Source organism: Loxodonta africana, chromosome 12 (genome assembly GCF_030014295.1).
Source record: "Loxodonta africana isolate mLoxAfr1 chromosome 12, mLoxAfr1.hap2, whole genome shotgun sequence".
Taxonomy (NCBI): domain Eukaryota; kingdom Metazoa; phylum Chordata; class Mammalia; order Proboscidea; family Elephantidae; genus Loxodonta; species Loxodonta africana.
The window spans coordinates 77,597,853-77,613,920 of record NC_087353.1 but is presented as its reverse complement, the minus strand read 5'-3'; the positions used below and the strand labels follow the sequence as shown (position 1 = coordinate 77,613,920).

The window sequence follows — 16,068 nt, the reverse complement described above, 5'->3', positions numbered from 1 at the left end:
GTCAAAATCGACTTGACAGCACACAACAAAAACAACAAGATGGCTAAGATTAAAAAAAAGGAAACTAAAAAATGTTGGTGAGAATGTGGGGAAATCGGAATACTTAATTGCTGGTGGGAATGCAAAATGGTATAGCCGTTGTAGAAAGCTGTGTGGTGGTTCCTCAAAAAAAAAAAAAAAAACAAAAAACCTGGAAGATGGAAACAACTCAAATGCCCATCAAGAGATGAATGCATGAATTATGCAGAGTGAAATAAATCAATCACAAAAGGACAAATACCTCACTTATATAAAGACACAAGAATAGGAAAATGCATAGAGACTTAAGTTTATTAGTAATTACCAGGGTCGGGAGGGAGGGGAAAAGGGACAGTTACTGCTTATGCAGCACTGAGTTTCTGTTTATGGTGATGGAATATTCACATTGATTAAGGGTAATGGTTTCACAGCCAATTGATGTCATTGATGTCACTAAGTTGTACACCTGAAAAAAGTTGAATTGGCAAATGTTCTGTGATATATATTTCTAAAACAACAGGAAAAAAAAGAAGAGTAGCTGCCGAGGCTGCTTATGCACAAATACCTCAGGGATTTAGTTTCTTGGTCTAGAGGTTTAGGGTCATAGTTCCATGGGATATTCCAGTTAACTGACCTAATATGTTTGATGCGTCTGTCCTACCTCTTATTTGTTGCATAGTGTCTGGGGTGTTAAAAGCTTGCAGACGACCATCCACAGTACAATTGGTCTCTATTTGCCTGAAGCAAAAAGACAAAGAAGGAGTGCCAAGAATAAAACAAAAAAACCCACTGCCATTGAGTCAATTCTGATCCTACGACCCTACAGGACAAAGTAGAACTACCCCATAGGGTTTCCAAGGCTATGATCTTTATGGAAGCAGATTGCCACATCCTTCTCCCACAGAGTTGCTGGTGGGTTCAAACCACAAACCTTTTGGTTAGCAGCCAGGCGCTTAACCACTGTGCCATCGAGGGCTCCTGAGTCAGGAATGAGAAGGGAATGGAATGCGTGGCTAATAGCCTCCATGAACAACTGCGTCCTTTGCCATGAGATGAGAAAAACTGGATGAGTCCTGGCTACCATTACTGAACGTTTTAATCAGAGTTTCTATAGAAGAATCCTGGGGAAAATGCAGAACATAATGTCAAATTCTCACGGACTCCAGGCTTTCTGGAGGCACTGAGGCTGGACAAACACCTTAAAACTACTGCCCTGAGATAATCTTTAAACCCTAAACCCCCAAAAAAAAAAAATCCCCTAAAGTCTTCTTTAAACCAAACAACAGTTTAGTTAATTAGTAAAGAATGTCAGCCTCAAGCATTGTGGTCTTTTAAAGAACAATCTATATGGCATCAAACTGACAATAGCAACTCGAAAGGTTATATAGGAGCCTTGGGGGAAATGTGTTCATGTCAATGGGGGGACAAACAATTCGGAAAAGGAGGCTGAGAATGGTTACACAACTTGAAGAATATAATCAATGTCACTGAATTATATATGTAAAAATTGTTGAATTGGTATATGTTTTCCTGTGTATATTTTCAACAACAATAAAAATTTATTATGCAATTCACCACTTTAACACAATAAAAGGGGGAAATCACAAGATCATCTCAATACATGCAGAAAAAGCACTTGCTAAAATTCAGAATCACTGTACACACAACAAAAAGGCTTAGCAAACTAGTAACAAAAGAAAGTTTTCCTAACCTAATGAGGGTCTCTACATAAAACCTAGAGTAAACTTAAAGGTGACATATTGAATGTTTTCTTTTAGAGATCACAAATGACATAAGAATATCTATTATTACCCACTTCTGTTTTACACTGCCCTGAAGACAATGCAGCCAGTGAAAAAAAGCAAGGAAAAAAATAAATAAATAAAGGTAAAATGATTGAAAAGGAAGAAATAAAACTGTCATTCTTTACATATAAGGATTCCGGGGTGGCACAAAGGTTTCTGCTCAGCTACTAAAAGAAAAGCTGGCGGTTTGAAGCCACTCAGTGGTGCCACTGAAGAAAGGCTTGGCCATCTGCTGCCATAAAGATTACAGCCAAGAACCCTCTATGGGAGCTCAGCTCTGCTCTGTAACACATGGGGTCGCCATGAGTCAGCACCAACTTGACAGCAACAGGAACAGGATGGGAAATCTACAGATAACATGATTGTTTATATAAAATTATTTGAACTAATAAGAAAATTTAATATGGTTGGTGGAAACAGAATTAATGTTTTTAAAAATCTGTTTCTTATATACCTGCAACAAACAGAAAATGAATAACGATTACTGATTGCAATTACAAAAACATGAAGAAACAGATTTCATGAATATGCATGACTGATACACAAAAATTTACATAAAATTAATTTTAAAAGACATAAATAATAGAATACACCACATTCATGAATTGGAATACTCATTACTAGAGAATGTCAATCCTGATTTACAATTTCACTAAAAATCCCAGTAGGATGTTTTTTGAAATTGTTAAACTGATTCCAAGGTGTATATAGAAATATAAAGGTCCAAGAATATTTTTTTCTTTAAATTTATTTTGTTTTTGTTGAGAATATACACAGCAAAACATATGCCAATTCAACTGTTTCTACATGTACAATTTAGTGACGCTGATTACATTCCTCAAGTGTGTAACCATTCTCACCCTCCTTTTCAGACCTGTTCCTCCCTCATTAACATAAATGCACTACCTCCTAAGGTTCTATCCAATTTTTTGAGTTGCTGTTGTCCATTTGATCCCATATACATAGTTCTTAAAGAGCATAATGCTCATGGCAGACAAAGGTCCAAGAATATTCAAGAAACTCTTAAAGACGAACAACAAAGGGGTGGAAACTTTCTTCAAATGTCAAGAGTTATTTAAAAGCTGGAGTAATCATGACAGCACAGTACTATCATAAGGATAAAAGCAAGAAACCAACTAATGTCTATATGGACTTAATTTATTAAAATGGTGGAACTATAGTGCAGTAGAGAAATCATGACTGTTTTAATAAAAAGTACTTTATCAATAGGATAGCTGTATTTTTTTTTTTAATGAAATTTGATTTCTACCCAACCCTTAGGTAAAAATCAATGGTTGGACTGCATATCTAAAATGGAAAATGATATTCTAAGTGTGTAGAAAATAATGCAAGAGACCATCTTCATGACCTTGGAGCAGTACAACATTGCTGAAACTAGAAATAAAATGACTCAATATAGAGGAAGAGATTGACAAACATATTTAAATGAAGAACTTCTGATTACCAAAGTGAATGGCAGAAGGAGAAGACAGCTGCGACACATATCAACCAGCAAAGGAACTGTATGCCAAATACACTAGGAATTCTTACAACTCCCCAAGAAAAAGAACCAACAGATAATCAGTGTAAAAAATAGGCAAGTGAACTGAACCAAAACATATATATATATACAAATGGACATATAAAAATATGCTAAACCTCATTAGACATTGGAGAAATGCAAATTAAATGCACACTGCAAAGGAGAGCTGGACAGAGTCTAGAAGAATGAGGACAGACTGGAACACACCAACACTTCTGTATCTGCTCTCCACCTATAACCAATGACAATCTTTATAGAGTGTGATGACTACTGCTTCTCTTCATCCTCCCAATTCTCATGCCACTTCACTTTTGGCCAACTGTAATCAGGAACGATACAGAAAAAAACATTCTAGGACGGATAGTGCCTAGTATAAACAGGTTGGCAACTGAACAAACCAGCACAATTAGATACCCCTATACACTCATTGGAAACCCTGGTGGTGTAGTGGTTAAGAGCTATGGCTGCTAACCAAAAAGTCAGCATTTTGAATCTACCAGGGGCTCCTTGGAAATCCCATGGGGCAGTTCTACTCTGTCCTACAGGGTTGCTATGAGTCGGAATTGACTCAATGGCAACAGGTTTGGTTTTTTGTTTTTTTATACATTCATGAGACTTGCTGAAATTAAAAAAAAAAAAAAACTGACAATACCAAATGTTGGTGAGGATGCGCAGCAAACTGAATCCTCATACATTGCTACTGGGAATGTAATTTGGTAGAATTTTCTTAGCAAACTTTGGCATTATTTACTAAAGTTAAATATGCATAACCTAACACTCAGCAAAAAGACAAGTATAAATTTCATAGATGCATTATTTATAATAGCCAAACCCTAAACTACCCCAATGATCAACAGAAAAATGAATTTAAAAAATTGTGATATAGTCATACCATGGAATCTTAGAACTCAATTGAATGAACTACTGCTACATAGTTTAGCAGAATGAATCACACAAACACAAAATAATGTAATTAATGTTGTTGTTAAGTGCTGTCAAGTCAATTTGGACTTGCAGTAACCCCATGTGACAGAGTAGAACTGCCCATAGGGCTTTCTTGGCTGTAATCTTTATGGAAGCAGACTTCCAGGTCTTTCTCTCATGGACTGGCTGGGTGGATTCCAGATGCCAAAACCTTTCGGTTACCAGTCGAATGCTTAACCATCGTGCCACCAGGGTTCCTTAAAGAATATAGTGTGAGATTCCATTTATATCAAGTTCCAACACAGACAAAATTAACTCATGGTATTATAAATCAGGTCAGTGTGTACCTTTGGGTGCAGAAGGCAACTGCTAAAGTGCTGGCAATGTTTTGTTTCTTAACAGGGTCGTGATAACATGGGCATACTTACTTTATGATAAATCCATTCAGACATACACTTATTATTTGTACATTTTTCTATACGTAGGTTATACATAAACCTGTTGCCACTGAGTCACTTCCAACTCATAGTGACCCTATAGGACAGGGTATAGCTGCCCCATAGTGTTTCCAAGGAGCACTTGGTGGATTTGAGCTGCCAACCTTTTGGTTAGCAGCTGAACGCTTAACCACTTGAAGGCACGCAACAGCAGCAACAGCATGTATGTTATATACTTCAATGAAAAAGTTTAAAAATAAAAATAATGAATAAATATTATAAACTGCATGGTTGAAGTTTGTCTATCATGCTCCAGGAACGCAAAGGAGAAAGTGTTAAATTACAGTTAAGAATTAAACAGTAACATCAACAAGGAGACAGCAGCTATGAAAGCCAAGGCAAGAAAGTTAACTATATGTTCACCAGTCACAAAAGAAAGAAAAAAAGGCATTATAATCAGAGGAAACATAAACTTCAAAATAAGCCATTTCGTTTTTGGATGGAAGGAAAGGAATTTACTGGACTAAAACAATAAACAGAAAAAGGCAAAAAAAACAAGAAGTAGGTGTGGGCCAAACATTAGAAAATTTATATGCTTAAATGGAGTTTATTCAACAGGCAGTAATGAGTTCCTAACATTTATTTATATCTATGCATGTTACGTGCTGGATGCATGTTACAGGACAATTACCCTGGCAACAGTATACAAGATAGATTAGAAGGAAGGGAAATAGTGGATAGGAAGATGAGTTACAAGATGCCTGATTGAGAAGAGCCAGATGGTGAGAAGTAATGTGAGCCTGATCTGGAGAGTGGTGTGGCCACTAATAAAGGGAAGGAAGCAATGGCAGGACTCATGATTGCACAAGGGAGGAAAATGAAATGGAGGGATCATTGGTATTGACAGCTACAGCTGACAGCTACAGCTGACAGTTACTGAGCACTCATCATGTGCCAGGCATTGCACTAAGTATGCTTCATGTTGTTCCTCATTTATACCTCACAACAGTAGGTCTGGGTGATTTGGGGATGATAATTTTTCACATAATAACTGATTCAATAGCATGGCATCTCTGCAAGTTAGGTATTATTATACTCAATTTATATCTGAGCTAGAAAAGTTACATGACATGTTATAGAGTCAATAAGTAATAGAGCCAGGATTCAAGCCTATGATTTATCAGAGACCCTGAAACAAAGTAGGTACTCAGTAAATAGTACATAAATAATCATTGAATGAATCATTGGCTGGAAGGGTGAATGACTGAATTTTGAACTACAAAGCCTCTTAACACAGCATGCTCTCAAGCAGGATACAGTAACCGAGGGACCATAAGAGGTCATTAAGAAGAAATAATTTCAGAGATCAGAAATTGGTAAAACAAAACAAAACAAAACAAAACAAAAAAAAAAAAAACACAGATTCACAATCTTGGAATTGAATTATATTTTAAATTCATCTAGGTACAACTCCAAGAGCCTATATGATTATCTCTTTGTAGCCCAACCTGATTCCAAAGAAGTTTTAGGGCATTTGGTATTTAAATTCAATCTGTAATATTCTTGTGAAGTAGTTGTCTAGAAAAAAGACTAAAAACCAAATCAATATTTGTATTAAAAAAATTAGAAAATTGCCAAGAAATATAAGTGCTTACTACTTGGCCACTACTAAAACATAACCACCTAAGAGTGCTGAATGTGTAGAAATAACCCAACTCTCCACATAAATCTGCCCCACAGACCCCCAAATTTTCTACAGAAGCTCTACCACAAGAAAAATGGAGTTACCTTCAATCTGTTTTCCTTTTCCCACACAATGGATTGAATGAGGGTAAAATGATTCATAGAGAACATAAACAAGATTACTAAAGGGATAAAAAAACTAGAAAATGCGAGGAACACATCCTGACGGTGTGCCGGGTATGGAAATCTCTGAACAAAAATGCTGGTATCATTGAACAGCTTTTCTGCAGCACTGCTCTTATGATACAACATGATGGCCTTATCCACGGAATGTTGCAAAAGAAGGAACCCTTCATCGATGTACCCTAAATGAGAAAACAAAGATTGTTAAGTACAATAGACGAAGAAATAGCTGAGTTGAACAAAGAAGGAAATAAAGTATATCCATAACAAATAAGGCCAACTGCTGTAACACGACCATTCTCATAGTCTAAATTTTAGAAAGCTGCTATCAAAGTTTTAATACATAAATAAGTAATGAATACTTTCTAAAAGGAACTAGCTTTCCAGAAGCTGGTATGAAATTATAGAGCTGCTGTCTTAGTTACCCAGTGCCGCTATAACAGAAATACCACAAGTGAATGGCTTTAACCAAGGGAAGTTTATTCTCACACGGTCTGGGAGGCTAGAAGTCCGAATTTAGGGTGCCAGCTCCAGGGGAAGGCTTTCTCTCTCTGTCGGCTCTGGGGGAAGGTCTGTGTCATCAATCTTCCCCTGGACTAGGTGCTTCTCAGTGCAGGAATCCAGGGTCCAAAGGACACACACTGCTCCCAGTGCTGCTTTCTTGGTGGTATGAGGTCCCCCTGTCTCTCTGCTTGTTTCTCTCTTTTATATCTCAAAAGAGATTGGCTTAAAACACAACCTAATCTTGTAGATTGAGTCCTGATTCATTAACATAACTGCCACTAATCCCACCTCATTAACATCACAGAGGTAGGATTTACAACACATAGGAAAATCATGTCAGATGACAAAATGGTGGACAATCACACAATACTGGGAATCATGGACAAGCCAAGTTGACACACGTTTTGGGAGAACACAATTCAATCCATAACAGCTGCTTTCTGCAATTTAAATCAACTGTAATGAATGAGACTTGAAGTAATTATTGGACAGGTAAAGACTTCGAATATTTGAAAAAGAAATGAAGTTCATAAAAGAAATGATAGTTATGTGAGCTGATGGCCACTAAGTCAGTGCTACGAAGTGTGCTCTGTGAACCTGTGCCAGAATGTAAACAGTTTCTTACTGGTTTATGATTTGAGTACAGAAATACAGAGTAAGCACTTAAAAACTTTTATAGAAACTTGGCACTGCCATGACATCTAAAACTATTAATTGAAAAGTCCTTTATATATTATGAATGCAAATTCTGTGTCAGATGTGCACATTGTGGATATTTTCTACTCTCTGAATCTTGCTTTTTATTTCTTTAACAGTATGTTTCATATGAAAAGCAATTTAAATAGTCCAATTTACCAATTTTTTCTTTTATAATAAATGCATTTTGTGTCCTAATGAATCATGGCCTACAACAAAAAAATTCTCAAAATTTTGCTCTAGAATCTTTATGATTTTAACTTTTACATTTAGATTTATGATCATCTTATTCTGTAGGGTGTGGGGTAATGATCAAGATTCATTTTTTCCAAATGGATATCAATTTGTTCCAGCACCATTTGTTGAAAACATTTTCCTTTCTCCAGTGAATTATATTGGCACCTCCATGGAAAATCAAGGAACTGCGTATGTGTGGCTCTATTTCGAAGACCTCCATTCTTTCCATAGGCCTGTTTGCTCGTGTTCACATCAATATGACAATGTCTTTATTACTGCAGCTTTACAGTAGGTCTTGAAATCAGGTAAGGAACATCCTTCAACATTTTCTTTCCTTTCCAGATCGCTTTGTCTATTCCAGATCCTTTGCGTTTCGATATAAATTTTAAAATAAGCTTGTCAGTTTCTTCACAAGAGCCTGCTAGGATTTTGATTGTGCATGTATTGACTGTATACATCAATTACAGGAGAATTTACATCTTAACTATTTTGAGTCTTCCAATGAAAAAAATAAAATATCTCACTATTTACGTCTTTTCTATTTTCTTTCAGAAATAGTTTTGAGTTTTTGGTGTAAATTTATCATTTATTTTTCTATAGTTACCTTTTATCTTAAAATTGTTCTGAATTAAGAAATTAGTTGTAGTATTGTTTTATATATTCTTCAGATTATCTGCACATGCTTGTGTCATCTGCAAATAAAGATAATTTTACTTCTTCCTTTCTAGACATTATGCCTTTTATTTCTTCTCCTTTTTCCTGCTACAGGCTAGGACTTCCAGTAATATGCTGAACAGAAGTGATGAGAGCAAATATCTTTCCTTTATTTCTGATATTAGGTAGAAAATGCTCAATAATTCACAAGTACACTATAAGTTTTTCACAGATGTGAAATTTTTCACAGATTGAGAAAATTCACTTTTATTGCTACTTTGGTTTGATTTTTTTTTTAATTAACCTTTTTATTTTGGGAAAAAATAGTTTTACAGAAGTTATGAAGATAGTACAGAGATTTAAGGTATACCGTGCATGCTCAATGGGGGGTTATATTGCCCCAAGGAGGCCATAGTGCACAAACAGATATGTAGTATATCTGTGGTATTAAAATTTCATTAAGGGAAATGTTTAGGGAAAAAATGTTTAAAAGGCTTAGAGAGGCAATAATGGAAAAAAAAAAAAAAAAGGGATAAACACTACTATATACCTTGCAGCCAGCTTCTCTAGTATTAACATCTTACATAACCAGAGTAGTACCTTTGTCAAAACCAAGAAATACTATTTATAACTTACACAGAGTATATCTGGGTTTCACTAGTTTTTCCCCAATGTCCTTTTTCTGTTCCAGGATACCACCCAGGATACTGTGTTGTATTGGTCATGTCTCCATAGTCCCCTCTGATCTGTGAAGGTTTCTTATTCTTTCCTTGTTTCTTATGACCTTGAGAGCTTTTAAGCATACTGGTCAGGTATTTTGCAAAATGTCCTGCAATTTGGGTGTATCTGATGTTTTCTTACTATTAGACTAGGGTTATGAGTTTTGGGTTAGGTGAGATGCCCCCTTCATCACATTCTGTCAGGGGGGTATTTGATGTCAACATGACATCACTCGTGATGTTAACCTTGATGACTTGGTTAAAGTGGTGCCTGGCAGGTTTCTTCCCTGTAAAGTTACTATTTTTCCTTTCTCATTCATATACTATTCTTTGGAAGCAAGTCATTAAGTCCAGCCCACACTTAAGAGAAAGCAGATTAAGTGCTATCTCTTGGGAGGGGGAGTATCTACATACATGATTTGGAATTCTTCTGTAAGGAAGATTTGTGTATTTTCACCCATTGACTTATTCATTTACTTTTTTTTTTTATTTATATCAGAATAGACTCCTTGAAATTTAATTTTTATTCTTTGGGTCATAATAAATTACTGATACACAATTTCAGGTTCAGCCATTGGGAGCTCTTTTGGGTTTGCTCCTGTGTCTTTTTTAGCAGGCCCAATCCCACCATCCTCCTCTTTTTGTTTTAAGCACATCCTTACTTTGTGGCACTACACCATGCTCCAGGATCATCTTGTATTTTCCCTATCTCAGCCCTAAAACTAGCCAAGTCTCTAAGGATCCCTGGTTCCTTTTATTGGAGAATGACATTGAGAAACCACAATCTGGGTACTGGGTGTGCTCATTGCTACTGAGTTCTCATTGCTTTTAGGCCCCTTCAGCAGACAGAGCTAGGAAAAATATGCATGTAGTTTAATGCATGTATACACACATATCTATATTTCTATATCCACTAATCTCTACCAAATAAACATGAGTTTATACAGGTATTTCCAACTCTTAATTCATCACCATAATCTTCATCTTAGTCTTCCCTCCCTGTTCAGTTGTAACTTCCTTTGGAGACAGTACAAAGCTTGAATCCTAAACCATACCCCCATGAGAAACAAGTTTATCAATTACAGTATTAGCTTATTTGCATATATTTATTTTGTCTTTAGCCTTATAGAACTCATTCAAAACAGTTTTCCAACATTACTTAGGTCAGCTCCTTTTTCTGCCACCCTCTTCAAGGAGGTTACTGATGATTTTGTCATACATTTATCTACATTCTACCCTGAGATCCCCAGATACCCTGGTTGGTATTTTTAATTTGAAAACAGTAAATTTTACCCTATAAGGGTTTTGATTAGTGCACAGTATCATGTACACACAATAGTGCAATACAGAATAGTCTTATCACCGTAAAAAATTCCTGTGTTGTCCCTTTGTAATCAACCACTTCCCCCACTCCCAACCACTCATAACCAGTGACCTGTTTTCAGTCCCTTTAGTTTTACCTTTTCCAGAATGTCCTATAAATGGAATAAAAAATATGTAGCCATGTGACTATGGCTTCAACTTAGCAAACCTCATTTAAGATTCATCCATGTTGTTGTTGCATGAATCAACACCTCAGTCCTTTTTATAGCTGAGTAATATTTCACTGTATGGACATCCCACCATTTCTTCACTCATTAACCCACTGAAGGACTTCTTAATTGTTTGGGGTGATAATAATTAAAGTCGCTATAAACATTCATTCACAGGTTTTTATGCACTTAAGTAAATACCTTGTTGTTGTGTGCTGCTGAGTTGATTTCGACTCGTAGGGATTCTATAGGACAGAGTAGAACGACCCTTTAGAGTTTCCTAGGCTGTAATCTTCACAGAAGCAGACTGTCAAGTCTTTTCTCCTGCGGAGCAGTTGGTGGGTTCGAACTACTGAACTTTGAGTTAGCAGCCAGTGCTTAGCCAGGGAGTAAGATTTTTGAGTCCCATCGTTATGGAATCATGCAAATTCATTTTATTCTTTGAGTTACATTATTCATATGTTATACATATACACACACATATACAGGTAATTCCTAACTTACAATGAGGTTATGTTCCAACGATTCCGTAGTAAGTCAGTTCTAAAGTTACTTGAATACATTTTTTTTTAGTTTTCATTATTATTGCCTTCTATTATCAGTACCTTTATAAATCATAACACTGAACATCTGAGAATGATAACATCAACAAATTACATACTGCAACATTATATGCGGTACATATTACTAATGATAAGATGTACAAAAAAAAGAGTCATAAGTGCAGTTCATTGTAACTTGAATATGTCGAAAGTCAGAGACTACCTGTATATGCATATATCTATATATTATCCTTGGTGGTATAGTGGTTAAGTGCTACAGCTGCTAACCAAAAGGTCAACAGTTTGAATCCACCAGGCACTCCTTGGAAACCCTATGGGGCAGTTCTACTCTGTCCTAATAGAGTTGTGATGCGTCGGAATTGACTCAACGGCAATGGGTTTGGTTTTCTGGTTTTATATAACTATTCACTGGAGTTTTTTATGATTCCTTTTTTTTTTTTTTACTATACTATTATTTATACCTCTTTTTAAAAAAACTTTTTTAGAGGTTGCCTTGTTGTTGTTAGGTGTCACTGAGCTGGATCCAACTCATAGCAACCCTATGTACAACAGAACAAAACATTGCCTGGTCCTGTGCCATCCTCACAATTATTGCTCTGTTTGAGCCCACTGTTGCAGCCACTGTGTCAATCCATCTCCTTGAGGGTCTTCCTCTTTTTTGCTGACCCACTACCTTAGCAAGCATGATATCTTTCTCTATGGACTGGTCCCTCCTGATAACATTCCCAAACTACACGAGACAAAGTTTCGCCATCCTCGCTTCCAAGGAGCACCCTGACTATACTTCTTCCGAGAAAGACTTGTTCATTCTCCTGGAAGTCCATAGTACCTTCAATATTCTTTTTCAACACCATAATTCAAATGTGTCAATTCTTCTTTGGTCTTCCTCATTCATTGTCCAGATTTCACACGCAAATGAAGATACTGAAAATATCAAGGCACACCTCAAAGTGACATCTTCGCTTTTCAACACTTCGAAGAGGTCTTTTCAGCAGATCTGTCCAATGCAATACATCATTTGATTTCTCGACTGCTGCTTCCATGGCTATTGATTGTGGATCCAAGTAAAATGAAATCCTTGACAACTTCAATCTTTTCCCCGTTTATCATGATGTTGCTTATTGGTCCAGTTGTGAGGATTTTTGTTTTCTTTATGTTGAGGTATAATCCATACTGAAGGCTGTAGTCTTTGATCTTCGTCAGTTAATGCTTCAAGTCCTCTTCACTTTCAGCAAGCAAGGTTGTGTCATCTGCATATTAATCAGTCTTCCTCCAATCGTGATGCCATGTTCTTCATATTGTCAAGCTTTTTGGAGTTATTTGTTCAGCATATGAAAATGGTAAGTACAGTGAAAGGATACAACCCTTACACACACCTGTCCTGATTTTAAACCACACAGTATCCCCTCGTTCTGCCTCTTGGTCTATGTACAGGTTCTGCATGAGCGCAATTGAGTGTTCTGGAATTTCCATTCTTTGCACTGTTATCCATAATTTGTTATGATCCACACAGTTGAATGTCTTTGCACACAGTCAATAAAACACAGTAAACATCTTTCTGACGTTCTTTGCTTTTAGCCAAGATCCATCTGACATTAGCAATGATATCCCTCATTCTATGTCCTCTTCTGAATCTGGCTTGAATTTCTGGCAGTTTCCTGTTGGTGTACTGCTGCAACCGTTTTTGAATGATCTTCAGCAAAATCTTACTTGCGTATCATATTAATGATGTTCAAAGTTGCCTTACGATTTACAAAAATACATTTTAAAGTAATCTTTCAGTCCATTTTCAAATAATATTATACCACTTTGTATATATGGTAGACCCCAAGATCACCTACATATGAGGTGATTTGTTAGAGGGACTCAAGGGACTCAGCATATAGCTGTACTCATGGCTAAGGTTGTTATAGTGAAATGTTACACAATCGGAAAATCAAGAAAAGAAGCAAAAGGTGGAGTCTGGAGAAATCCATGCACGGGCTTCCCTAATCTTTCTCCCTCTTGAGGCAGCACACTGAGCATACTCATTTTTTCAGCAATGAAGAATGCAGTAACATGTATTCAATGTTTCTGCCTAGGGAAGTCCATTAGAGATACACCACCCAAAGTTTTTATTGGAGGTGATCATATGGACACCCTCTGCCTAGAATGTTCCAAAATCCCAGACTCTTAGAAGAAAAGCAAGTATTTAGCATAAACCAAAGTGTTTAGACAAACAGCCTAGGCACAGAGACCCACGCTTGTCAGTTAAGGTATGGACTGAGTGCCACATTACCAAACACCAACCAAGAGCCAATCAAGCAAGGGCCAACCCTGAAAGCAGTCTAAAGCGTACTATGTCTCAAATATTTCCTCTAGATACATTAGATCTTTTCTGCACAGATGTAATAACAGTATATTCCCAATTCCTCCCTCCCATACTCCATGCCACTGTCATCATACATTTCAATTTTATATGTGCTATAATCATACAATGCATTGTTATTATTACTCTTTTAAACAGTTATCTTTGAGAGCAGTTAAAATAAGGGAAAAGATATTTTACTTTAGTTTATTCAACTATTTTTTTCTGTTTTATTGTACTTTAGATGAAGGTTTACAACACAAACTAGTTTCTCATTAAACAGATAAGTACACATACTGTTTTATGACATTGATTAACACCTGGTTTATTCCACTTTTGATAGTCTTTGAGATCCTGTTTTCTTACCTGTATTATATTCCTTCTACCTAAAAAGAAAAACTTCCCTTACTATTTCTTGTAGAGTGGGTTTGCAGGCAATAAATTCCCTCAGTTTGTTTATTTATTGGTTTGAAAGGTATTTCTCCTTCACTTCTGAAGGACAGTTTCACTTGGTATAGTATTTCTGGGTCAACACTATTTTTTTTTTTTTCTTTCCGTATTTTAAAACATCACTCCATTATCTGTTTTCATGGTTCCTGACAAGAAGTCTGCTGTAATTCTTCCCTTGTAGGTAAGTTGTCTTCCTCTTGTTCCACTGCTTCCTCGCCGCTGCCTTCAAATTTGTCTTTGATTTTCTACAGTTTGAATATGATGTGCTTTGTTTTGTTTTTATTTATCCTGCTCGGTGTTCTCTAAGTTTCTTGATCTGTGGTTCAGTTTCACTAATTTTGGAAAAATCTCAGCCATTATTTCTCCAAATATTTTCCCCTTCCTTATTCTCTTCTCCTTTTAGAATTCCAATTTTGTATATATTCAATTATTTATCTATTACTTTTTTTAGTGTTTTGGGTTTTGCGTAAATTTTTAGTGGTTGTTCTAGGTAGTACATTATATATACGTAATTTTTTTTAATAATTTTTATTGAGCTTTAAGTTAAAGTTTACAAATCAAGTCAGTCTCTCATACAAAAATTTATACACCTTGCTATACACTTCTAATTGCTCTCCCCCTAATGAGACAGCACACTCCTTCCCACCACTCTTTCTCCTCATGTCCATTCGGGCAGCTTCTGGCCCCCTCTACCTTCTCATCTCCCCTCCAGACAGGTGATGCCAACATAGTCTCATGTGTCTACTTCATCCAAGCAGCTCGTTCTTCAACCCGTATCATATTACATCCCATATTCCAGTCCAATCCCTGTCTGAAGAGTTGGCTTCGGGAATGGTTCCTGTCTTGGGCTAACAGAAGGTCTGGGGACCATGACCTTGGGGGTCCTTCTAGTCCCAGTCTGACCATTAAGTCTGGTCTTTTTATGAGAATTTGGGGTCTGCATCCCACTGCTCTCCTGCTCCCTCAGGGGTTCTCTATTGTGTTCCCTGTCAAGGCAGTCATGAGTTGTGGCCGGCACCATCTAGTTCTTCTGGTTTCAGGCTGTTGTAGTCTCTGGTTTATGTGGTCCTTTCTGTCTCTCAGGCTCATAATTACCTGATATCTTTGGTGTTCCTCAGTCTTCCTTGCTCCAGGTGGGTTGAGACCAATTGATGCATCTTAGATGGCTGCTGCTAGCAGAAAAGCCTATTTACCCATCTTTTTGTTTACCACATTCTTTCTCCCTTTATGATGTTTCAAAGTTCATTCTTTTATAATTTCTTTTCTGTTTAGAGAGCTCCCTTTAGCCATTCTTTCAGAGTGTTCTGCAGGCAACACATTCTCATACTTTTTCATCATCTAAGAATGTCTTGAATTCTCTTTCACTCCTGAAGAATATTTTTCCTGGGTACAGGATCATGCCTGAATGCTCCTGAGAAGCAAGGATGGTGAGACTTCATCTCATGTACTTTGGACATATTATTAGGAGGCACCAGTCCTTGGAGAAGGACATCATGCTTGGTACAGTAGAGGCTCAGAGAAAAAAGGATGACCCTCAAAAAAATGGACACAGTGGCTGCAACAATGGGCTCAAGCACAGCAATGATTGCGAAGATAGTGCAGAGCTGGCCAGTGTTTCATTCTTTTGTACATAGTGTTGCTGTGAGTCAGAACCAACTTGACAGCACCTAACAACAACAACAGGAACATAGGTTGACAGGTATTTTTTTCCAGCTCTTAAAAAATATTTTGTCATTCCTTTTGGCCTCCATTGTTTTTAAAGAAAATCTGCTG

At 36.8% G+C, this 16,068-nt stretch overlaps 1 protein-coding gene across 1 annotated transcript in view; it reads right to left on the bottom strand.

The window, feature by feature from the left end:
- The window catches only part of LOC100671125 (phospholipid-transporting ATPase ABCA3-like), a 230,993-nt gene that overhangs the window by 153,054 nt on the left and 61,871 nt on the right, over positions 1–16,068 (bottom strand). Inside the window, exon 8 of the mRNA XM_010598551.2 lies at positions 6,516–6,775. Within this exon, the coding sequence (XP_010596853.2) occupies positions 6,516–6,775 (260 nt within the window). The remainder of the gene's footprint in view (positions 1–6,515; positions 6,776–16,068) is intronic.